Source organism: Elephas maximus, chromosome 16 (assembly GCF_024166365.1).
Source record: "Elephas maximus indicus isolate mEleMax1 chromosome 16, mEleMax1 primary haplotype, whole genome shotgun sequence".
In the NCBI taxonomy this organism is placed as follows: Eukaryota; Metazoa; Chordata; class Mammalia; order Proboscidea; family Elephantidae; genus Elephas; species Elephas maximus.
In genome coordinates this window covers 55,051,436-55,075,132 of record NC_064834.1, presented here as the reverse complement: position 1 = coordinate 55,075,132, position 23,697 = coordinate 55,051,436, and the positions used below count along the sequence as shown (strand labels likewise).

General features: G+C 53.1%; 1 protein-coding gene across 5 annotated transcripts in view; it reads left to right on the top strand.

Annotated features, from left to right (window-relative positions):
• Positions 1-23,697, top strand: part of SH3PXD2A (SH3 and PX domains 2A) — a 246,197-nt gene that overhangs the window by 202,548 nt on the left and 19,952 nt on the right. For 2 of the 5 annotated variants that reach the window (XM_049855962.1, XM_049855965.1), the window contains 2 exons: positions 14,884-14,997; positions 18,962-19,045. In XM_049855962.1, the coding sequence (XP_049711919.1) occupies positions 14,884-14,997; positions 18,962-19,045 (198 nt within the window). The other 3 variants (XM_049855963.1, XM_049855966.1, XM_049855964.1) reach the window with 2 other exon arrangements.

Here is a 23,697-nt window from a genome sequence, read left to right as displayed (position 1 = left end):
TGGCTTGGTGGTAGACAATCCTGGTAGTACATTCTGTTTAATATTCCCACCTCACCAATGAGGACACGGGCTTTTTCTTCAGCCATTTTTTTTTTAGGTATCATTCTAGCCCAAAGCAAACTGGTTCCTGTGGAGTCTATTCTGACTCATGGCGACCCCATGTGGTAGAGTAGAACTGCTTCACAGGGTTTTCATGGTTGTAATCTTTACCAAAGCCAATCAATCACAGGCTTTTCTTCCGTGGTGCCGCTGGGTGGCTTGAGCTGCCAACCTTTGGGTTAGTAGGCGAGAACAAACTGTGCTAAATGTTTCCTAAAATGTGGTCCACACACCATCATGTTCCATGGGATGATTTTAGGTGGTCCAGAGAGGCAACATTAAATATTTCAGCTTAAAACCATGAGAAAAGTTAGTTCCGTTACAGTTATCTGCCAGGCCTTCTCACTTCTGTCAGTTTGATGTTTAAGTGTCTTTAACCCCTCTTTAGTGTCCGTTTTCAACCAAGAGAGAGCAGGCTATAGATTCGGCCTCTTTAGTAATACCACAGCCTACATTCACCGTGTTGCTCTGTTCTCATATGTACTTTTGTGTTTGGGGCCGGTGGCTGTAGTTGTTTATCCTTGGTGGTGTTCTGAAGCATCCGTAATAAATTACTTTTTTTAAGTTAAAAAAAAAAAATGAGTTGCTTTAAATATACAGTGAAAACTGTGAGAGCCAGAAATCTCTGGGACTGCCTTGTTTTTCCGGGTCTTGCAAGTTTTCTACCTTTGACAGGGTGCAGTCTTACCACTTTTCTATCAGTCTGTATTAGTGGAAAATATTTGTTTTCCTTCTCTGACAGATTTCTGCCTTACATGGGTACTGGCTCTCACAGGTTTTGCTTATATTTTATGTGAACTGTGATGTACGTAATTCAAGGGTATGGCAAAACTCATAGATAGTGTCAGAATAGCTGGGCTTTGAGAAATGCTGATCCAAGGTCACTCTCCTCTGGACCAGCGTTGGATGAGATCTTGTTCTAGAAAACTCTTTCAGCCCTGAGTGCCCATGCCTGGCCCTGCCATGTGGGCTCAGAGGGTGAGGGAAGGGCATCTTGGGGGATCCCTGAGAACCATCTCTCAGCCCATTCCTCTTGAAGAGGAGTCAAAAGGGGTGTAAGCCACACCCACGACTCTCCTGAGGATCAGATCTGCTTTATGGACCTCAGGAGAATGGAAGAGAAGCAGGCAGGGGACTAGCTTCACTGGCTCATCTGTCAGGTGGAAATTTGGGGACCTAATAGAGCAGGGGAAACCCTGGTGGTGTAGTGGTTAAGAGCTACGGCTGCTAACCAAAAGGTTGGCAGTTCAAATCCACCAGGTGCTCTTTGGAAACCATATGGGGCAGTTCTACTCTGTCCAGTAGGGTCGCTATGAGTCGGAATGGACTACAGCAACGGGTTTGGTTTTTTGGTTTTTTCCAGTAGAGCAGGCACTGCTGGTCTCTCTCTACAAAGGAATGAATGGCTTGAGTCGTTTTTTGTTGTTGTTTTTTAAATGAGCACTTGTCATAGATGTTACTTACCTCGTTAAGTAATGATGGAACCAGTAATAGGTTAAGACAGTTCAAACCACTTGCCATTAAGTAGATTCAGACTCACGCGACCCCATGTGTGTCAGAGTAGACCGTGCTTATAGGCTTGGAGTCGTTTTTAAGGGCAGCTGAATGAACCTTGTACAGGAGTCAGACCTAGGTGTTAATTCTGGCTCTACCACTTCTTAGCCATATGCCTTGGGTAAGTCACTCATTCCGGGTGTTCCCTAACACAGCCTAAGTTTTCCCAGGCTTGGGAGCAGACCTCTCCCACCAGATTACTGAATTTACAGTCGCCGCAACTGCTGGAATTTTCTCATCCTCACTATCCTCACTATTCTCACTATCAAGTAGGGTGACCTGTACAACCCGGATTGCCCAAGGTACTCCCAGTTTACACCTATTACTCTGGCATAATTATTAACAGCATCCCCTACTCACTCCCCAAAGTTCAGACAGTGAAGTACACAATCACTGTATAAGCCACGTCCTTTTGTGTCTCTATTAATACTTTTCATCTTGTCAGACCATCTGTTCGGATCTTTTTTTGGCTCCTAATCCTGGCACAGCTTTGCTTAAATGAGATGATGCCACCAGCACAGCATTTCTGTCCTCTTCCTGGGACTGATTACAGCATCCGGTAGGACAGGTTCCCAATAGAAACCCTCTTCCAGGTGGTCCCAGTGAATCACCACACCCTTTTTGGACGAGGTCAGCCATGGCCTGTGTCTCTGTCATTGCAGCCTGCTGCCCCCAGCATCCTGGGTGTCATGAGACACCCAAGGGCCTGGATGTCTCAGCTATGAGACAGCCTTGACCTGCTAGGCGAGCAGTTCACTCACTATCAGAATCCAGGGTGGTCTGGCCCAGGTCCTTCCTGTTGAGTCCTTCTAATCAGCACTGCTTTGTTAAGTGCTCAAATCCCCTTCCAGGCTCTCCAGCCTTTCATTGGGTAATCCATGTTTTACTTGATCAGGACCAGCATTAAAGTTGCTGATCTGGCTGGGCTCCCCCGTCCACGTCCTCCAGGATTGCTGATGGAGGCCTGGCAGACTTGGAAACCATGGACTGACATCCAGCATACCTACTGCCTCCCTCTGTCTGCTAACTCCCTCCCCCAGGAGAGAGGCTTATCTCTTTCTTACTCTTTCTCTTGCCTGGAACATAAGGGAAAACACTTTTTTTTTTTTACCCTTAGCATTTTTTTTTTTTCAGAGCTAGCTTCTGAGAATTTCACCTTCCTAACCCGAACCTTAGGTGGTGCAAATGGCTGCTAGCCAAAGGTCTCGGAGGTTCAAGTCCACCCAGAAGCACATCAGAGGAAAGGCCTGGCTGCCTACTTCCAAAAAATCATCCAGTGAAAACCCTGTGGAGCACAATTCTACCCTCACACATACGGAGTCACCGTGAGTCAGAGTTGAAAACAACTGCTGCCAGACATCGACCTTAGAGGTTCAACCTCTCTTGATTCTGTTCTCTTTCGTGATAACCACTTTTCCATTCGTCTTCGAATGTCTCACCAGGAAGCTCCCCAACTTTTGCATCCTTTACATTTACATCATAAGAATGTAATTCGTCTTGCATCTTCTATCCTTTCCGAGCCACCTTCTTCTGTTCAGGAATTTCTTGCGATAAGCTGATGCCTCAGTTCTCTGCTGTATGCTGAGATGGATGAAAAGCCTTAAGACCCCTCTGATCTTCATCTGGAAAAATCCCTACAATGAAGCATCTCAGATGAGCATTCTCAGATTGAGCCACCTGCTCTCCCACCACTCTGCCTCTGCTCACGCCATTCCTTTCTAGAGAGTGCCTTTTCCCTCCTCTCCAGATTTTCCCCAAGGTTCAGTTCAAGCCTCTTCTCCTCTAAGAATTCCTCCCTGGCTCCTCAGTCTCATCTCTGCACGTCTGCAGTTCTCTCCACAAACATTACGTCAACAGCCGCCCTGTCCACGCCGCAGGGCTGTTGGGGTCACCCAGCAGCCCTTCCCCCAGCAGTCTCGAGCCATGACTCACCTCCTTTGTGGCTGCATTCCTACTCCCTCCACGGCTGGAGGGCCCCCAGGGCCATATTGTATTCTCTACCTCAACCTGCCCCCTCCTCCAGCCACCCGTGCCAGGCACAGAACCAGACCCACAAGTTTTCACTAGAGGTCTTCTGAGGTCAAGGCCAAATGACCGTGCTACCAAAAAGGGAGCCTCTCTCTACTTGAGACAGCAGACATCTGGACCCACCTGCCTCCCTGCCTGCTCCCTGGCAGCAGTCATTGAAGTCTCGGTTTCATCTTTAAAATTCCCGATGTTTGGCACTTACACTTTAATAACAGCTCCTATTTTTCAGCTTGCTAGAAAACCAGGCACTGCTCTGAGCACTTTTCATGGATTAACTCATAACAATGCTGGGAGATATAGGTACTACTATAGGCCCATTTTACAGATGAGGAAATTGAGCAGTTGCCCCAGTGGACACAGCTAGTAAGTAGCAGAGCCGGGATTTAAACAGGCAACCTGGCTCTAAAGCCTTTGCTTAAAACCATTACTCTCCAAAACCTGCCACTTTATCTTGTGCCCCTCTCTGCCTGCAAATGCTCATTTTTTTTCTCCTGAGTGCCTCACCTGTGGCCAAGTCCACACTCACCACACCTCTGCCTGCCCGGACCTGCCAGGCTTAGCTGGGGCCCATCCAGTGAAGTGGGCAGGCTGGGGCTGAGTAGGGGGAGAGGTGGCAGCAGCCCAGCTTCTCACCACGGACTCCACAGAGCCCTCCAAAGGGTGACGTAGCAGCCTGTGCTAATGATCTTGGAATCTAGGCCTTAGGCGCCCAGGGAAGGTTCTCGGGCCCTGGAGGTTGGGCCCTGGTGGCCACTGAGCCCCATCTGGTGGAAGAGGAGGCTCTGGGCAACTGAGCAGGGTGGACCCAGAGGTAGAACCAGACCAGTGGATCAGGCAGGAAGGCAGAGGCTGTGTGTATGGACACAGGAGAGACCGGAAGTGGCGGGGGGTGGGGGGGCTCTTCCCCACTCCTGTTTGCTTTGGAGCTTGAAGGCCACATGCTGTGAGCTAGAGTGTGTCTTGGCAGAGGCCACAATGACAGAGCTTTCTGACCAGGGGGAGGCCTGGCTGAGGGTAGGCGGCCTTTCACTGTTCTTAAAGGCACAGCATGCCATGGGCAGCCTGCCTTTGCAGCTTCTCTCGGGGCCCCTCCCAGGAAGAGGCCTGGGACCTGCCTCAGGGTCATCAGTAGGGGTTCAGGCTGGGTCCAGGTCAGGAGCAACTCCTTTAGGGCCCAGCTTTGTGCCAGGTGTGGCCACGTAGGCAGGGCTCCATCCTCTTCCTCCTTGCGGCATCTCCCCACCCTCTGCCATTTGCTGCTCACATTCTCACCACACCCCTCCCCAGATCTGCTCCATGGAAAGAGCATAGTAATGCCTAAACATGTCACCCTCCAAAGAGGACAGAACCTTCACCAAGGTGCAAGTTGTGAATGGAGGCATTTCGGGCAGCACATCTGGGTGGTGGTGGAGGGTTTGGGGGACTTCCTAGCCCCTAGAGCTTATTTCAGCAGGACCAGAAAGCATTTGCCTGGGACCATGGCTTCTACTTCTCCTAGCCCCATCACACACTCTTCATCTCCTGGATCCCAGAAGCCCTAGAGTAGGTCTGGGTATACAGCCAGTGCCCACAGCCTCTGCACAGCTCTGAGCTAATTAGCATTAGAAACACGAAGGACTTGGAGTAACTTAAAAACCAAAACCAAACCCACTGCCGTCGAGTCAAGTCCATTGCCGTCAAGTCAAGTCCATTGCTGTCGAGTCAAGTCCTACTCATAGCGACCCTATAGGACAGGGTAGAACTGCCCCGTAGAGTGTCCAAGGAGCACCTGGCAGATTCGAACCGCAAACCTCTTAGTTAATAGCTGTAGCACTTAACCATTACGCCACCAGGGCTTCCTGGAGTAACTTAGGGGGAAAGAAAAGGCAAAGCCAGGACATCACCTGAAGGCTGCTGGGTTCTCCCCAACTTCAAACTCTGGGTCTCAACCTGTCTAAATCCTGTGGGCTTTTGAACCCAAGAGCCTGAAGCCCAGGTTTCCACTGCTGGCCTCGACCAGCCAGTGCACAGGGTCTGATCATGTCCCTGCAGTGGCCTTGCTCTGCTGTGGGGAGGTGGGAGAGGGGAGCCTGAGTCCTGAATGTGTGGCTTTCTCTGCAGTGCCTGGGGCAGGGCCTCGGTGAAAAGCTCCTGGGTATTTCTCCCTGACGCCAGGCAACTGTAGGCAGGTGCCATTGTTATCCTGGCATGCCAGGAAGGCTGAGGGGGACAGTGACCCACCCCAGATCACCCAGGTAGTAAGTGGTGGAATTGAGATCTGAACCAAGGTCTGTGCGGTGAGCACCCGTGGGCCAAATGCTGGGGCATGCAGGGCAGGCTGGAGGGTGGGCAAATCAAGAAGGCATCTTGAAAGACAGGGAGGACTGGCAGGGAGAAAGGAAGGAGCAGGGTCTTCCCTCCCCCACCAGCTGAGCTGTGACCTCAGAGGACTTTATTAACATCCTGATTGTGTGCAGCTGGCCTCACCCTGTCCCTAATGATCTCATTATCCTCCCTGCTTAAGGAGGCCATTGTGGCCTGGTCACCCTGGGGACAGCAGTGGCCTAGGAGTACCCGTCACTTCCTGTCACCCTCTGCCTGGTTCAGCCCCCTCCTAGAGGTCTAAGGCCCCCAGTCCCTCTTCCCGTCCCTGTCTCAGTCCATCCTAGTCCCCACGCACACCCGATCTCTCTCAGTCTCTGACCCTCTCAGTCTCTCTCGGTGCCTGTCTCTCTTGGTCTCTCTTTTGTTTCTCCGTCTCTCTCACCTTGTCTCATTCTGTGGCTCACTCATGGTTCCTGTCTCTGCGTTCTCCCCATCCACCCATGCCAGCATTGGGAGGGCCCAATTAGAGTCAGTTTTGAAAGGGCTTTGAAATTGGCCAAGTGGGTGGGCCCACTGGGAAGTTCTCTGAAGACCTGTGCTGGGCCTGAGCAGTTCTAATCTGGACATGCCATCTCCCTTCCCCACCCTGAGCTTGGTGCTGGCCAGGCCACCCAGTGTCGCCTTCTCCTCCCCCTGACCCTGGGCCACTGGAAGGTGAGCTGTTCCCAACTTCAGATAACGGGACAGATCTGTTCATCCTGGGCCTTTGCCTCCTGGGCAGCTGGTCCCCGGCCTGGCTGGGTCACATCCTCCTGCCTCTGCAGAAACATGGCCCTCACAGGGAAAGCTTAGGCAGCTTTCAGAGAGTGGCCAGTTTGGGAGCCTCCTGGATGGCTTTCCCAGCCTGGGGGCTTGGCCCAAAGATCAAGCTTAGAGACCCCAGAAGGAAGCTGCACGTCAGGTGTGTGGGGAGTCCTCTCTCAGGATCCCTCTACAATGGTCCACAGTTTTCCATGCAGGGAATGGTCATGGTAGCCCCTGTTCTGTCTCCCGTCCTCTGGGAGAGGTCATCTCAGGTACAGGCACTTGAGGGGAGACCTGCCTGGGCACCAACCTGGCAGTCAAGGCACATAGAGCATGGCTGCCAGGCTAGGCTGGAAGGTATGCTAAGAGGTCTGCCAGCCCACCCAGGCCCCTGCGGGGGTCCCCACCATCTTCTGCCACCAGGTTCTTTGCCTACTCCTTCTGCCTGGAAACCAGGGTTGACTTCTCAGGGAAGAGGCCTGGGCTGGCAGCGGGAGAACAGCTACCCCCATCCAGGCACAGCCGTGGCCACTTTATCAGGCCAAGGCTAAATCCTTTAGTAAAACTCACTGCTTTTCCTTTTCCCAGGAAAGGAGCTTGGGAGGGTGGAAGACAAAGGCTAGCAGAGGCCAGCCTGGAGTGTGGAGCCGTCTTCCTGGGGCTGTGAAAAAGTGAAAGAGGTAGCCCAGCCTAGCCCCTGCGTATCCTTGAGTGCTGGCCCCTAACTGCCCTCGTCCTGGGTGGCTTATCCTTCATGCAGTAAAGCTCATAGCTTCTGTTGAGTGGATACCTGCTGTGTCCCAGACCCCACGTGGTGTTCTTTCTCACATCTAATCCTCACACCAACCTGCAAGGTGAATGGTATTCTGACCATTTTACAGATGAGGAAACTGAAGCTGAGAAAGATGAAGTCACTTTCCTGAGGTCACAGAGTACAAAAGTGGCAGAGATGGGATTCAGACTCAGGTCTTTGGCTCCAGCACCTATGCTGTGTGCCTTGGTTTCCTCTTCTGCCTGCCAGGCTGCCCACTGCATGCTTACTTCTGCCATGGAGACAAAGTAGACATAGTGCTTATAGTCGTGACAAGACTAATTCTCAGAGAGCTTGCACAGCCCCTAAATTGTGGGGTTGGCAGTGGATGCTGTTGGGATTTGGAGATCAGTCGGGGCAGCCTGTAGCTATCGGGGAGGGCCTCCTGGAGGAGTGGGGTGTATTGTCAACTTCAAAGGATGAATTAAATCAGGACAGGAAAGAGGTGGCTGCAGGACCTTCGCCTGGGGAACTGTGTGAACTGTAGGGCAGAAGCCAGGCCAAGGGTGGCTGTGAGACAGTTTGACCAAGAAAGAAGCCCCCTGGAACATCTTCCCTCCCTGTGGCGCCATTTCCCACCATGCCTGCTCTCATGAATCGCATCAGCTGAGGAATGAGTAAGCCATGTGTCAAGACAACACCTTCCATTCTTCTGGACCACCTGAATGCTGCTCTGAAACTCCAAAGATTAAGTGCATGGACACAAGTATACATGTCCAAATCAGTTCCCCCAGGCCGTGTTCAGTACGCTGACTCAGTGGCTCACAACCACCAGTAGCTCAGGTTTTCGGAGCCCCTGCTCTGTGCTCAGCACTGAGCTAAACAACTTACATGCATTGTCTCATTTATTCCCCTCAACAATCTCAGGAGGTAGGCTCCGTAAATTGCCCTCATATTATAGAGGAGAGACTGAGGCTCAGAAAAGTTAAATAACTTACCCAAGGTCACACAGCTAGGAAATAGCAAGCCAGAACCTGAATTTCTCTCTTTCTGGCTCCAGATCCCTGATTCCTAGCCTCTACCCCCAGAGGGCACTCAACCTGCACAAAGAAACACTCAGGTATGTGCAGACCATCACGTCTACTCATGGTATACGCACACAAAACCCATGCTGTGCAACATGGACATATCCGCTCCTAGACAGGAACATATATAAAATACCAATATTCAGGGACATGTGTTCTCAAGGATCACTGCTTCACCCTCATGCATACAACAGACATGTACCTGATCTACTTATATGGTGGCTAAGAGTATGGGTCCTGGTGCTGGACTGCCTGGGTTGCAAGCCCAGCTCCATCTCTTCCTAACTGTGTGTCTTTTGGGCAGGTTACTTGGTCTGTCTATGCCTCAGTTTCCTCATCTGTAAAGTGGGGATGATAACAATAGCACTTACTTCACAGTGGTTGAAGATTGAATAAACTAACACACATATAGCTTAGTGCCTGACACAGAGTGCTGCTCTTCTCAGTGTTTGGCTATAATTATTATTATGTGGAATACATACATGCACAGACACACTTCTTTTGTGGTTTAGATGACGGTTTACAAAGCAAATTAGTTTCTCATTAAACAATACAGATATTGTTTTGTGACATTGGTTGCCAACCCCAAGACGTGTCAACACTCATGTCTTTTCAACCTTGGGTTCCCCATTACTAGCTTTCCTGTCCCCTCCTGCCTTCTGGTCCTTGCCACTGGGTTGGTATGCCCATTTAGTCTCATTTTGTTTTATGGGCCCATCTAATCTTTGACTGAAGGGTAAACCTCAGGAGTGACTTCAGGACTAAGTTAAAAGGGTGTCCAGGGACCATACTCTCAGGGTTTCTCCAGTCTGTCAGACCAGTAAGCCTGGTCTTTTTTTTTTGTGAGTTAGAATTTTGCTCTGCATTTTTCTCCAGCTCTGTCTCGGACCCTCTATTGTGGTCCCTATCAGAGCAGTGGGTGGTGGTAGCTGGGCACCATCTAGTTGTGCTGGACTCAATCTGGTAGAGGCTGTGATAATTGTGATCAGTCCTTTGGACTAATCTTTCCCTTGTGTCTTTGGTTTTCTTCATTCTCCCTTGGTCCAGACGGGGTGGGTGCACAGAGAGACTTTTGTTCCATGTGCGTAGACACCCTCCCTCACAGAGATTAGAAAGTGTACCAACATGTATGTAACTCACCTCCCATTTACTCAGAAATGCATACCTTTGTGTACATCTGTCCCCAACACATACCCACAGACTGTAGGAAAGATAGCAATGCCTCTGCCTGCATTGGAGGTGAGCTTGGGAGCCCACGGTGCTCTTAGGCTGATGTTTGAGCCTTCTCAGCCAGTTGGACCACACCCAAGGCCACAGGTTTGGTTGCTTGTTGCTGGAGCAGCGGTGACTTTGGTCAGAAGCCCTGGTTGCAACAATTGACATCTGACCTGTTGGCATGTGGGAGAGGCCTGTCAGCAGCTGTGTCAGCAGCCGCGAATAGGAGCAAGCCCAGGGAGCCTCCTGGAGAGACCCAACTGAGTAACATATGCCAGTGTGTCCAGGAGGTCTGCATGAGCCTGTGCAAGCAGCCTGCCCACCTCTGCCCACGTTCACTTGTGCCCACCAGGCAGTCTTTGAGCTTTCTATCTTTGGTCAGTGGAGGTACCCACAGCCAAGCCAGCAGCAAGCTCTGCTCTGTAGCTGCCGTCTCCTCTAGTGTCAACAGAGCCTGATGCAGGGCCTGAAATTTGAATCCACACTGCCCCAGTGCTGCATGTGTGTTGTTGGGGGTTGGAGTGGAAGCCCAGGCCAGTGTTCTTGGGCAAGGTGGGCAGGGACCACCAAGGCACAAGGACCACAAAAGGGTTTCAGCCCCAAGTCTTGGGTGGTGGGTGTTACAGGAGAATAGTCTCCTAAGTTGCTGTACTAGGGTGAGGAGATGCTCATGGTAGCCAGTAATGTGGCCCAGGCTCCCCTGAAACTTCTGGTACAGTGGAGATTTTGAGGCTGGAAGGACTCAGAGACAGCCCCAAGCACGCTGGGGGGCACCTAAGTGCTGTGAGGTGCAGAGCATCATGCCCCTCTGCACCTCTGTGCATAAACACCTACCTCAAAGCATGGGATGGGCACCTCTGCCACCCCCTCGGCCCCTCAGCCAGGCTCTTCCCATTGCCCAGCCTTCTCTCCTATGTGCCAAGATGGCAGAGGTAGGAGGAGAGATCAGGCCTGCCCTGCCCTTTGGAGCTTCCCTGCTGCCATCAAGTCCAGATCCATCCTTCTATCCCCAATCACTCGCTCCAAGGGGAAGGGAGGGAGCAATGTTCATGGAAGTGTTTCCAAACCCCCAAGTGTAAGTTAAGGGGGAGGGAGACAATGCCACCAGTAGAGAAGGGGCCATAATCCTGGGATCATACAGCCCTTGGAGTCTTGGAGAAAGGTCTGTTCAGGGGACTGGTCCCCTAGATGGCCAAGGTGGGGTGGGAGGATGAGAGTGCAGGTCAGCAGGCTCATGGACTTGCTTCATAGCAGATCAAGCATGGATGGAACTGACAGAGAAATTCCTCCAGGAAAACCTCCTACATGAGGGAGGCCTCCCAAGCCTCCCACAGCCCATCTGGTGCCCAGGGAAGGAACTTGGCTCCATCGTTTCTGCTGAAGGTGACTTTGCAGCCCAAATTCCAGAGGTAGAGAGAAGGTTTAGAAAACAATGGTCCCAGCCACCCAGGAGACCACCATGTTACCTGCTTTTCTGGGAAGCCGTGGGTTCACACAAGGAAAGGAAGGGAATATTCACCTGTTGGAGACAAACGAGGAGAAGACAGATTGTTCTAGAGAGTGGAGTTGGCAGTGAGCATACCTTGGTGGAGAAAAAGAGGCTGGGAGGGGCTGGGCTTGGAGGGATCTTACCAGATCCTCAACAAGCTGGCCTGTTTTTTGAGGCATGTCCCAAGGACACATCCAATGACAATAAAATCCCTGGCCCCAGTTTAGGCCCTTCCTGGGGAAACCCACTCCCAGGAAAAAAAGCTCCTATCTGAGACAGGCTTTTAGAGTACTTCTTTGGTCTGCTGAGGCTTTGCGTGGGCTTGGGGTGTGGGTCTGGGTTAGTCAGATTGGGGAGGGCCTGGATGAGATATGGGAACCAAAATGGGGTCTGCCATTGGCATTAGAACCTAGACCTGGGAAGTTGTGTGAGAGCCTCAGCCTTCGAGAGCCTCCATAAAGTGACTCCAAGTTGGCACTGTTCTGTGGGACTCTTGAAGGCTAGCCCAGTGAACAGGAATTTGGGGGTGACTGCCTACTCGGTCGGAAACCCTGGTGGCATAGTGGTTAAGTGCTACGGCTGCTAACCAAAAGGTCGGCAGCTCGAATCTGCCAGGTGCTCCTTGGAAACTCTGTGGGGCAGTTCTACTCTGTCCTATAGGGTCGCTATGAGTCGGAATCGACTCCATGGCACTGGGTTTGGTTTGCTTTAGGTTTGCCTACTCGGAATGCCTCAGAGGGTCAGTCCTCACCTGCTGAGATCTATGGTAGCAGTTGCCCACTTGACTTGTCTTTTGATTTCCAATCTTGGATTGTGATGGGGGAACCTTCATTCATGATCTTTGGTGATTTCTGGTTAAGGATGATATTAGTGAGGACTCTCTGAGTTCAGGTGATTAAAACTCAGCTCCAGCTAAATTAAACAGAACAGGAAGTCAGTCCATTGGCTCATATAATTAGGAAGTCCAAGGGAGTAAGTAAGCTAGCAGCTGGAACCAGTACCTCAAGTGATGCTAATCAGCATTGACTCTCTCTTCCCATCTCTTGACTTTCCTTCTTCTTTATTGACTTAATTCTCAGGCATGCTCTTCCCAATATCTCCTGCAATCCCTGGTTTATATGGGACTTAATGTTCAGATCAAAGCATCCATATCAGTTCCTGCAAAAGCCCTCTGAGTAGCCTTGCTTGGGTTTCTGACCTACCCCTGAACCATGACAGTCTCCAAGGAGATGACAGACACTAATGGGCAGGTGTGCCTGCGTCTGTGGTCAAGGAGGCAGTCATGAGACAGAAAAACCCTATGAATGGGGGCAGCCCTGTTCTGTGACCTCCAGCCAGGATCTGTGGAAGAAGAGCTAGTGCTTGATGGCAGAGGCTGTTAGAGTTTCTGAGAAAATCCCCCAATGTCTGAGGGAAGGATGAAGGACATCTCAAGCAGTGACCCCTACAAAGACTCTCTGCCTGTTTTGGGGGACTCTACCAGTCACAGCCTCTGAGCAACCAAACCACTGTGTCTTGGGCTTCAGGGAAGATGGCAATGCTGCTCCAGGCAGCCTCCTCAGTAGCCCTACATGTGGCAGGCTCAGAATATGCAGGTGCCTGTGGATGGGATGAAGGTGGCCCATACCTATCCACTTGGAGAAGAGATGAGAATGACACACAAGCCCTTTGTACTATTTGATCAACCTGAACCTGGCAGAGGGACGGAAGGAAGGCATCCACCCCAGGCCTGGGGCCTCAGAGCAACTGAAACACTCCCTGTGCCCACTGGCCCCTCTTCTTTCCTCCCTCTGTTTGGGCAGGCCTTGGTCCCCTGGCTCCTGCTGGCATCTCTGCAAAGGGTAGAAGGGGAACCTTCTTGAGCCTCTTGAGACTGAGCCCTGGGACTCCTTGACCAGCTTCTTTCTCAGTAGAAATAGAGCTCAGGATCTTTCTAGGTCAAGGGAGGTGCACATTACAGCCCCTTTTACCATGTAAATGAATGATGGTCCTACTAGCCTTCTTCCCAATGGCTGACAGCATAAGGAACAGCTCGTTTACTCACATGTCCCCAGTTCTTCCTGATTGTGATGGTGACCCTCTCTGGCCCTAGCTGCTCTTTTCGGACTCGTGTGGGCTGTGTTAGGAGGAAAAGTATATCCTTGAGGGCCTTGGCCACTGGGGCTGGGGGGCCCTGTGGGATGAAGATGGGCAGAAAACTGGGCCTGGGGTTGGAGATAGAAAGCTCTGTCATAAGCAGAAAAGAGAACCATGCCAAATCGCTTTGCACGAAAAAGAAGCGTCAGATTGGGATCGGGGGAGAAGACACGATCCCGTGAAGAGTTCTTCCAGGAAGCGTTGGAAGCCAGTTAGTGGTGTCCCAAGACCTATGTGTTCATCACCTGGGCTCTCATCTGCCCCTCAGGCTTTTGCCACTGCCCCACCAGAGTGCCCATCCATCTCCTTTCCATCAGCGCATTGCCATCCTTCGAATGGCAAAGCCCACCTCTGCCTTGAGTGCCCCTGAGGTCCCTAGAGCACTCAGTGTCCATGCAGTGGATGGACCGAGGGCAGATACCATCTGGTGGCCCTTTGTAAGAGCTGTGTGAGCAAGTCTTCCAACCGAACTGAACCCACAGCTTCCTCGATGGCAGGGGCTGTGACCCCTTCCATCCTTGGTTGCGTGGAGGAACCTGGACCTCTTCCTGTCCGTGCTTGGCCACTCCCTACCCTTCCAGCTCGAGGCCCCCTCTTTCAGTTTTCTTATCCGTGAAATGAGAGAAATGATGGCTCCGCGTACTTACCTCCCAGGTCAGTTGTATTTTGAACAAATTGAGCTCCTTAACTGTCTCAGACCAGCCTTCTCCCAATTACTTTGCCTTGCCCTAGTGGCCATTTCTTCCTCATTTTTGTATTTCACAGAGTGATTTGCTCAGTCAGTGTTTGTTTGAATGATGAATGAATGAATGAACAAGTAAAATGAACGAGCCTTTCTTATTTGGCCACGACTGTCAGGGTACTGCAAGGATGCATGCCCACTTGCTGTGGTTGAAACGTCAGCCCGCTTTAAGGGCAGCTGCAAGAGGCACTGACCCACAATGGGGAAAGGAAAATGGTTGACCCACTTGAAAGATCTGTGCAGCACTGAGGCCTGGATGCCTTTGAAAGCAGAGAAGCAGCCAAACTTCAGACCAAACCAATGGTCCTGATAGGTTTGAAAGACCCTCAATGGTCTTTTATTTTATTGTTTATCCAGGGCTCCCTTGGCCTTTCCAAGAAGGTAGAATACCATACACTGGACATAGCACTGTTTCTATTTCATTTTTAATTTTTTCGTCAGACATTTGTATAAGTGCACCTCAAAGTTTTTCAGGCCCTTTTCCCAGGGAGCATGTCGTCTCTTTTTCCTTAGGGAAATGTAGGCTCCTGGAGCTGGACTCGGGCCAGGCATACCAGGCTGTCTGCTCTGTGCTCTGCCCTCTGCTGCCCCTTCCCTCCCGGGCCCCAGCTCTAACCCTGCCTCTGCCCTCCCAGCTCGGCCCTCATGGCCGTGCTCTCTCTTGTCCCTTCTGCAGGCTGGTGGTTCGTGAGCACCTCTGAGGAACAGGGCTGGGTCCCTGCCACCTACTTGGAGGCACAGAATGGTACTCGGGATGACTCAGACATCAACACCTCCAAGACTGGGGAAGGTAAGGCCTATAGGTCCAAGAGGGGAATGAAGAGGCAGGGGTAGGGGGCTGGCTGCCCTGAGGGTCTGGGGATTGGTGCCAGCCCCATTCCTGGCCCCAGGAGTGACTCCATCTTTTCCCGAAGGCCGCTCTCACATGCTCCTCCCTATAACCATCTGCCAGTCAGAATCCCCCAGCTTCTTCCCTCAGGCCCATCTCACCCAGGGAACCCACATGCTCACCACCCACCCCAGGCCTCTCCCTGTGGCCCTGCTAAAAATATAGGAGGATCTTCTTGGGGTCATGGCTTTCAGGCCTTGGCAACTTTGGGCAGAGCCTGGGGAGAACAGTCCAAGAGCTTGACCCCCGCCCCTCAAAGCTTCCTCCTCCCAGAAACCCTGGAAGACCCCATAGAGCCCTGCCTTTGCCTCCCTGCCCCACACTGTGCCCCCGTGGCCAGGGTGGTCCCATGACGCTGTGTGTATGCCCCTTTTGCTGTGTGTCCGTGCTACGCTGCTATCAGATCAGGCAAGGCGCAGATGCAGAAGGCAGGTCTGTTGGTTCTTTCTCAAGGTCTCAGAAACGGAGGGGTGGCTCAGGCCGTGGCACACTTACCCCTCTGGTTAGCCTGGCTCAGCTCTGTCTGGGTCTTTCTTGTTGCATTTCAAAGAGCCTGCCCCTCATGCCCTACTCCCCCAGCCAACACTGCCCTGGCAGCCAGCTATGGCCTTGGGCATTCCCCAGAGCAAGCCGGGGAGTTTGAGCCACCCCAGTTCCTGGCTCAGTCTCATAACTTCCAAGTGTCCTGTGTCCTGGCAGCAGGAGCACTTTCCTAACGGCCGGCGCGGATGGTCCAGATGGGCGTGTCTGAGAGCCCGGGGATCGAGGCCTGGAACTGGGCTCAAACCACCTCCAGACAGCCTCTCCTCCCCCAGCACCCTCCACTGCCAGGCCAAAACCAGCATCTTGCTGAGTGCCAGTGACTTATTCATCCTTCCCCTAAATGTCAGTTACTCAGTGGGCAGTTGGGCTCCACCCTTCCGCCTGCTTCATTTCAGCTTTTTGTCCAGAGCTGTGGCCCCTACAATGGACTTCCACCTTGTGACAAGTTTCCAGGGGCTAGGCCTGAGGCGTGTGTAGGCTGCTTCGTGAACCCTGGGGTTGAACCCATACCCCACCTAATCCCTGTCCCTGGACACTGCAGCCACCGACGGTCTTGGCCTCTGAGCTGGGTCTGGTCTAGTTTGTCTCCAGTCCACAGGCCTTGCCTCTTTCCTGCTTCCACATTCTAGGGGCTTCCCAGAGCCTCTCAGATGTCTCAGCAATAGCCAGGGACTCAGCTTGGTGCTTTAAATGCCCTGGGAGAACACGGGTACCACCATCACCTTTCCAGATGCAGGAACTGAGGTTTGAACCCTGGTCCACCTCTTTTGCCTTGCTCCTCACCACATGCCGCACCCTCTCCATGGAGCGTTTTGCTTGGAAGCAGAAAGGGCAGCTCTGAGCGGCTTTGTATGTAGAATTGGAGACCCTGGCTGAAAAGACTACACCAGGGAGGTCAGAGCGGAGATATTGCGCAGACAGTGGAGGACTGGGACACTGAGTGGGCACAAGGCCAGGGCAGGAAAGAGTCTGAGAGGCGTGTGGGCAGAGAGGCCAGCCTGGTTGGAGCAGAGAGAGAGTGCTTTGCACAGAGCAAATGGTAGCCAGGAGAGAGGGTTTGGGGCTTGATGGCATGAGAACCAGGAGGCCAGTGCAGGTCTGTGTTCAGAGGCTATGTGTGTGTTTGTGTCCACATCTGCACCCAGGGTGACCATCCTTAAAATTGGTTCCTCTCCATGCTTTTGATAGGGCATATGTGCCAATACCCCTGACCACTCAGGCAGCTATGAAGTTTATTATCACATCTCAAGGCCCTGGGCCAGTGACCCCAGCAGTTTCATTGTGCTCACTTGTCTCTGCCCTTGGAGCCATGTGCCCAAGAGATCAGCCCAACCTGGTCCTCTCTCTAGCCGTCTCTGCCCCAGCCCTGTTGCCATCCCAGCATAGGTTCCCTGAGCCCTGTATCAAGGCCTCCTCACAGCACGTGCTTCATTGCTTTGGAAAGAAAAGAGACAATTCGTCCTTGGGGTTTATTTCTATTCTCAGACATTGGCATATGTTCGTGTTTCTCAGGAAGCCGGGTGTGCTGGATGGAATTCAGAAACATTAGCCATGGGGGCTAGGGGAGCTCTCACCCTCTCAACACTGATGGTGAGAGCACATTCATCAGGCGCTTTAGTGCACCCTCAGCTCTGTCACTCCCAGAGGCGAGGAAATAGAGGCCTGCAGAGCCCCCTGTGAGCTTGTGGCAGAGGCAAGGCTAGGCCCGGGGTCTTTGCCAGTGTTCCTGTGGCCTCCAGTCCCAGACTGGCCTTCCTCCCAGGATGATGAGGGGCCTGCACTGGGACCAGCAAACCAGACCACATCATCCATGCTGCTGTACCCAAGGGCAGATGCCCCTCCACCTAACAGGTTTCCCCAGCTCCAGAACCTCTTCGCACTGTCAGACCTTCTCCATCGTCATTGGCAGGCAATTTTTTACGTCCCTATGCCTGTTTTCCCATCTGTAAAATGGGGATAGCACCAACCACATAGGGTTTTTGTGAGGCTTAAGTGAGATGATACTTGTGAATCATTTAAACTGAGCCTGGCATTCATGAGTGCCCAGTAAGTGTGAGTTATGATTAGGGTGGCCCCTTGTCTGTGCGTCAGCTGAAACACCTGTCTGTACAGAGAAAGCAGAAAGCCTACCTTCCCCCACTCCCCAGTCAGGAGGCCAGAGTCGAGAGGTCCTCCCGATCTGGCCCTACACAGGACCTAGTTTATGTTCTACTGGTTATGTGTGTTTCAGCCCCTGTCTCTCTCAAGCCAGGGCAGGCAGGGCACCCCATGTGACAGATGAGGAAATAGAGGCTAGAGAGGGACAGCCACCAGGGAGACACAGGGCCTGGACTAGAACCCATACCTCCTAACCTTTTATCCTGCCTCCTGCTTACAAGAGCCAGGTCAAATGGCCACTCTCCTCCTGGGAAAGCAGATACCTTGCAGAAGCCCTTGATGGAGTGTCTGGAAAGTTGTACTTCGACTAACCAGCAGCCTCCCTCCCCCAGAACTGGCAGCCTGGCAGTCTTCTGCTTCATGCCAGGAGGTGGGGCCCAGGTGGCACCCTGGAGCCCTGGTCTGGTGCCTATTCCACCTGGGAGTCCCGTGGGAAGGCAGCGGCATCTGGAGCTGGGCTGTAGCACCCCAGAGCCAGTGCACGGTGCACCTCAAGGAGGGTGTTCTTGGCGGAATCTGAATGGATGCTTGTGGAGAGGGGTCAGCACCAAGGCCTGTGTGTTTCATTCAGCAAACATCTTGGGGCCCAGGGATGCAGAGATGAAAGGCAAAGTCTTTGCCCTCACCAGACCTATCCAGATGGTGACTGAGAAAGCAAAGATATACACAAGACCCAGAGTGGAAAAAGCTAGACCCACCACAAGGCAGGGACCCCAAGTCTCTCTTAGGCTTGGTTACTCTTCTCCCTGGGGCCTGGCCTGTGGTGCACATTCTCAACGAATACTTGGAGAGTGAATGGATACGAGGCTGGGTGCTGGGAGTCATCACTGTCCAGCATGGGGTTGGGGGGACACAGTGATCTCCCCATCCCTGGGGGTTTCCTGGCACTGGACTCTGGAGCAAGAGATCCTTTTCCTCTCTGAGGTGCTGAAATTCTGAGTTCTTTAGCCCCCTTCTAGGCTTGGGCTTAATGTCCAGGGTTTGGCTCTGGTTGGGTTTTTTTTCCTAAATGCTGGCCGCCCTGGGGCACAGTTCAGGCCCGGGAGTGTGGACGGTCACTCCCTCCATCCCTTCCTCCCACCCACCCCACCCCATCTCATCTGCATCTCCATTCTCTCCACTGGTTCCTGTCGGCCATGTGCTCCATCGCCATCTCCCACACCAGTGTCCAAGAGACGCAAGGCCCATCTGCGGCGTCTGGATCGCCGGTGGACCCTGGGCGGGATGGTCAACAGGCAGCACAGCCGAGGTGACCGCGGGAGCGGCTTCTCCTAACCCTGCAGCTGGCACCTCTCTCACTTACGCCTCTCTCCCCTCGGGACTCTGCTCTCCTTTGCCCTTGGCTCTCACCCAGTTTCACGGGCCAGACTGTCTTCTCTTCTGCTGCATCTGGGAGGGCCAGGAGGGCTGCTTGGGAATTGGGGCGGCACTGGGGAGGACTCTGGCTTCTGCTGACTTCCTTGGGGAATGGGACGTAGGACGTGGTTGTAGGCCACCCGAAGCAGGACAAGGGGCCTGAGGAGGGGGATGAAGGGGCAGCTGGGCTCTATAAAGGCCACATTTGTCCTGGAAGCTACAGATTGAGGGAACTGAGCTTGTCAAGAAGTGGCACGCCACTCGCCCCCACCTTGCATTGCCTCCCTCCTCTGAGACAGGGCTCCCTTGGCCAAAACTATCCTAGCAGTTGCTCAGGAACAGAGTAGAAAGGAGCACTAGCCCACAACCTCCTCCTTAGCCAGCTCCAGGGAAACTAGAAAGGCAAGGAAAGCCAGAGCCAGCCTGCACGAGAATACAGCCCCAACTAGCTCTGATGGGGATGTCCGTCCAGCCAGGAGTCTCTGGCGCCTCCCAGCACTGGATGTTGCTGAGTCCAGGACACAGCAAGAACAGACCGAATGTAAAGCAAAGGTCAGCCCAAGCTGAGAGGGCTGGGACAGCATTGCGGGGCAGGGCTGGGAAGCAACCCTGAGCCTTGGCAGCAAAGGAGATTGGGGAACAGGCCCAGAAAACCACAGCAGGATAAAGGTTTGCCTTCCCCTGCCCTTTCTAGCATCTACTCCAGACACCATCACACACTGAGCCCCCAGACATGACTCTGTTCACCTCCACATGGCCACAACCCTGGAACCCACATGTCCAACTGGCAAAGCATGACCACCGTGCACAGCACCAACAGCCACAGGTAGCACTGGAGTACAGTTACATCCAAAGGACGGACATCACTACAGAGCTACCACCCTGGGTACCACACACAGCACATACATAATTCCATTTACGCAGCCACACATAGCCGCTCCGTGTGTACATCATTTACAGTCACGAATACATTGTACCCAGAACTCACTGCTTGTGGTCACATCATATACACAGCTCTTGCAACAGCACCTACAAGGACATATAACCCCTTACATACAGTCTCATACAAAGACCAAGCCCGTTGCTGGCAAGTAGATTCTAAATCATAGCAACCCCATAGGACAGAGTAGAACTGCCCCACAGGGTTTCCAAGGCCGTAAATCCTTACGGAAGCAGACTGCCACCGTTACGGAAGCAGACTGCCACATCTTTCTCCCACAGAGTGGCTGGTGGGTTCCAAACTCCAGCCTTTCTGTTAGCAGCTGAGCATTTAACCACTGCACCACCAGGGCTCCTCCAGCCTCATATATGCAACCCTATATGCTAACCGCATACACATAGGCAATCACAGCCACAAATGTACGGTGACGTATGTAGATACAAATAACCAAATGTATAATTCTAGAATCATATATATGCAGGTACAAAAAAGCAAAATACTAGCCCACAACTGTGGGCTTGCTCACCCTTTCTCTAAAATAAGAGACCTAAACATAATTTCCCAGCCTTAGCCATATGGGGTTAAGTTAAATCAAGCAGCCAAGAAAAACCTGAAGAAAGCTGGCTTGGAGAAACTTCCCTGCAAGCAACAGTGCTGATGGGGGAGGCAGGCAGTGGGTCATCAGCTAACTAGACAAGAGAAAGGCATTGCTTCCTGGGGCCTCCACTTCTGTTCCCTCAGCCAACTGGGCCTCTGGAATCAGAAAGCTTCTAGCTGTGGGGCTGAGTAAGTTGGAGGGGAGTGTGGGAGGGGAGCAGGGAGATTGCTGACGGAGAGGAAAGTGTTTGGAAAGAGGAGGCTTCTGTGGTTTGGAAACTGCAGGGTTCTCTAGCCCCTGCCTCCAAAACCAAAACAGGCCTGTCCACCTCCCCCGCAACCCACCCACCCAGCAGCCCACTGGTGGCCTGGTGAACCCTCCCCGAGGCAGGGTTGCCACCATCACTTGATAGCACGTCAGAGTCACCATGGCCTCCATGCTTCCCAGAAGCCTGAGGAGCCCCACAATTCCTCCTGGGCTCCCAGCCCCCATTTCCCTCAACTCTGTTTCCCAAGGGGCGTCTCTTCCAGAGGCCTCAACCAACCTGAATGGTTCAGCCACTGCTGAGGCCACATCCTTCCATCTGGACAGAGCCAGTGGAGGATCTTCTCTGTTCCCCTCTTGGAGAAAACTGGGAGTGCGGAGGCCTGGGGCCCACATGGCCTGTGTCCACTGGAGGTAATCCACACCTCTGCCGCCTGAGCCAAACCCTGGCGGAATCTGAGCCCTCAGACGAATGAAAGAGTTGGTCTGACAGCCCAGTCTGCCTGGGACCAGCGCTCTGAATTCTCATCCCCTGGAACCTCCATGGTGACTGGGCAGGACAGCCTCTGAGCCAACCCAGAGTGCTCACAGAAGCACATGAACTTTTAAGATATCTGTGCCCACAGCAGCCCCAGGCCTGCCCCTGCCACCCAGAACAGGGCCTTTTGCAGGGAGCACCTCAGCTCAAATGACATTCTTGGTTCTGCCTATCCCAAGAGGGTCAGGGGGAAGCAGGCCCACGCATGGCCCGTGGGACTGTCCTTATCAGGCATGTGGGGAGGCTGCTGCTGGGGCCTGGCAGCTCTAGGAGACTGAGCTCCAGGAGGTGCTCATGGGTCCTGTTCTCTGACCTGAGGGTAGAACAGGGCTCCTCTGATCTCCCCAAGAGAAGAACTGTCATTTTTCTCTGCAACCTTGCCTAGGAAAACTTTAATGATGGCTTCCTGCTTGAACCACAGGCATTTAAAAATAGCCTAGCTGAACAAAGGCAAGATGTGGAGCCCAGGCTTTGCCTCGCCCTAACCTCAGAACCCTGGATCCTTGGACCCTGGCGTTACCCGTCTGGCCACCGCCCAGGCCGGGGTTTACCATACCCTACTGGAAAATGGAGCAGGCCCAGGAGCCAGGCAGGAGAGTGGAGGGTTGGCCTGTTGAACGCTGCACTTCTCAAAGGCCCAAGTCAGAATCTGGCTGCCTGGCCTTCTCAGGCGTCCTTGGCAGCTCCCCCCAGCATGGCTGGAGCGGAATTTGAACGCTTCCAGGAGCAAGGCCTTGCCCACACCAATGCCGAGAAAGGCCTGCACTTGAGAAGGGCCTGCTGAACAGTTTTGGAGGCTCCAGTGGCGCATAACCACCTTTTGCTTTTTGGCAGCGTTTTGGACTCAGCCATCAGTTCTGTTCTCATTGCCTGGTGGGCTGCTGCTTCCACCCCAAAGAGAGCAACTGTCAGCCCAGCACAGGCTGCAGACAGGGTCCTGATAACCCAGGTGGATGAGCAGATGGCCCTCCCACAGCAGGCTGCCCATCAGGGTGCAGCAGGGAATCCAGCGGGAGACTGTCATAGCTAGAGCTGGGCTGGAGAGGCGTCTGCATCAGCATCCTGCTATTTTGAGCTCACGGAAAGCCCCCCACTATTGCCCCTGCTCAGTCCTGCCTTTCTCTCTACTGATGGTGTTGATAATCCCTTTGGAGCACCTACTGTATGCCAAGCCCTGTCTCGGCCCCAGGGGAACACCTGGGCTGCAGAGGACCACATAGGCTCAGGGCAACCCTCCAAAGGGCAGAGCATCAGTTCAGGACCATCTATCACTGCTCTGTTCTCTCAGAGTGTGTGGGTGGGCAGGTGAGTTCCTTCCTGAGCCCGCAGGAGGGGCTCCACCAGGAGGCAGGAGCTCTTCAGCTTCAGGCAGAGTCAGGGAGTCCCCAGCTTCAGATGTACCTGTCAGGGGCTCGTTGAGGGTGGATGTAGCTGGACCCCAGCAACAAGGGAAGAAGCCCCTCCCTAGAAGCCAAAGCAAGGACCCATGTGAGAGGTCCCAGGCCACCCTGCCAGGAGGGAGGTTGAAGGATACTGGCAATGACAACAGGTTGCCCCAGCCCCCCAACAACTGTCTTTTTCCTGAGATTCCACAGGGTGCCTCATTAAGGCCTTGGTAGACTCAAGCCTGGCAAGCAGACGTGAGAATAGAGCAGGTGGTGTTCTCCCCCAGCAGCCAGTGCGCATCTGCCCACGTGGGGCTCTGAGAGGCTTCGTTGTGTTTACTCCTCGGTTTTGTTTCCACTGCTTATTTGACCACAGACCCTTTTCATAACAAAATACACATAACCATTCTAGAACTTGTGACCTGTGAATCCTCAGGTGTTAACGAGTGGCCAGGGGCACCAAGGAGGTGCCCCTGGAGCCGTTTGCAGATCAGATGAGGAAGCTTTGAAGAGGTGGAGGTGGGGGAAGGGCTAGGAGAGCACATCTGGGACCCAGGGGAGCAAGGCATGTTCAGGGAAGGAGCGGTGTGCCAGGGACCTGAGGCATTCAGGGGACACCAAGGGCAGGTCTCATACTTTATGACTTGGGATCCATGAGGAACAAGCTGCTCCTAACCCTGCCCTCAGCCCAGCGAGCTTCTGGGGCCCTGTAGACACCAGGTCACAGCAGTTACCTGCCTGGGAAACTGGGGTCCTGGCTGGCTTTGGCATATACTGCACAGCAGGGGCCCTGTCCCTATGACCTCCCTGCCTCTACCCA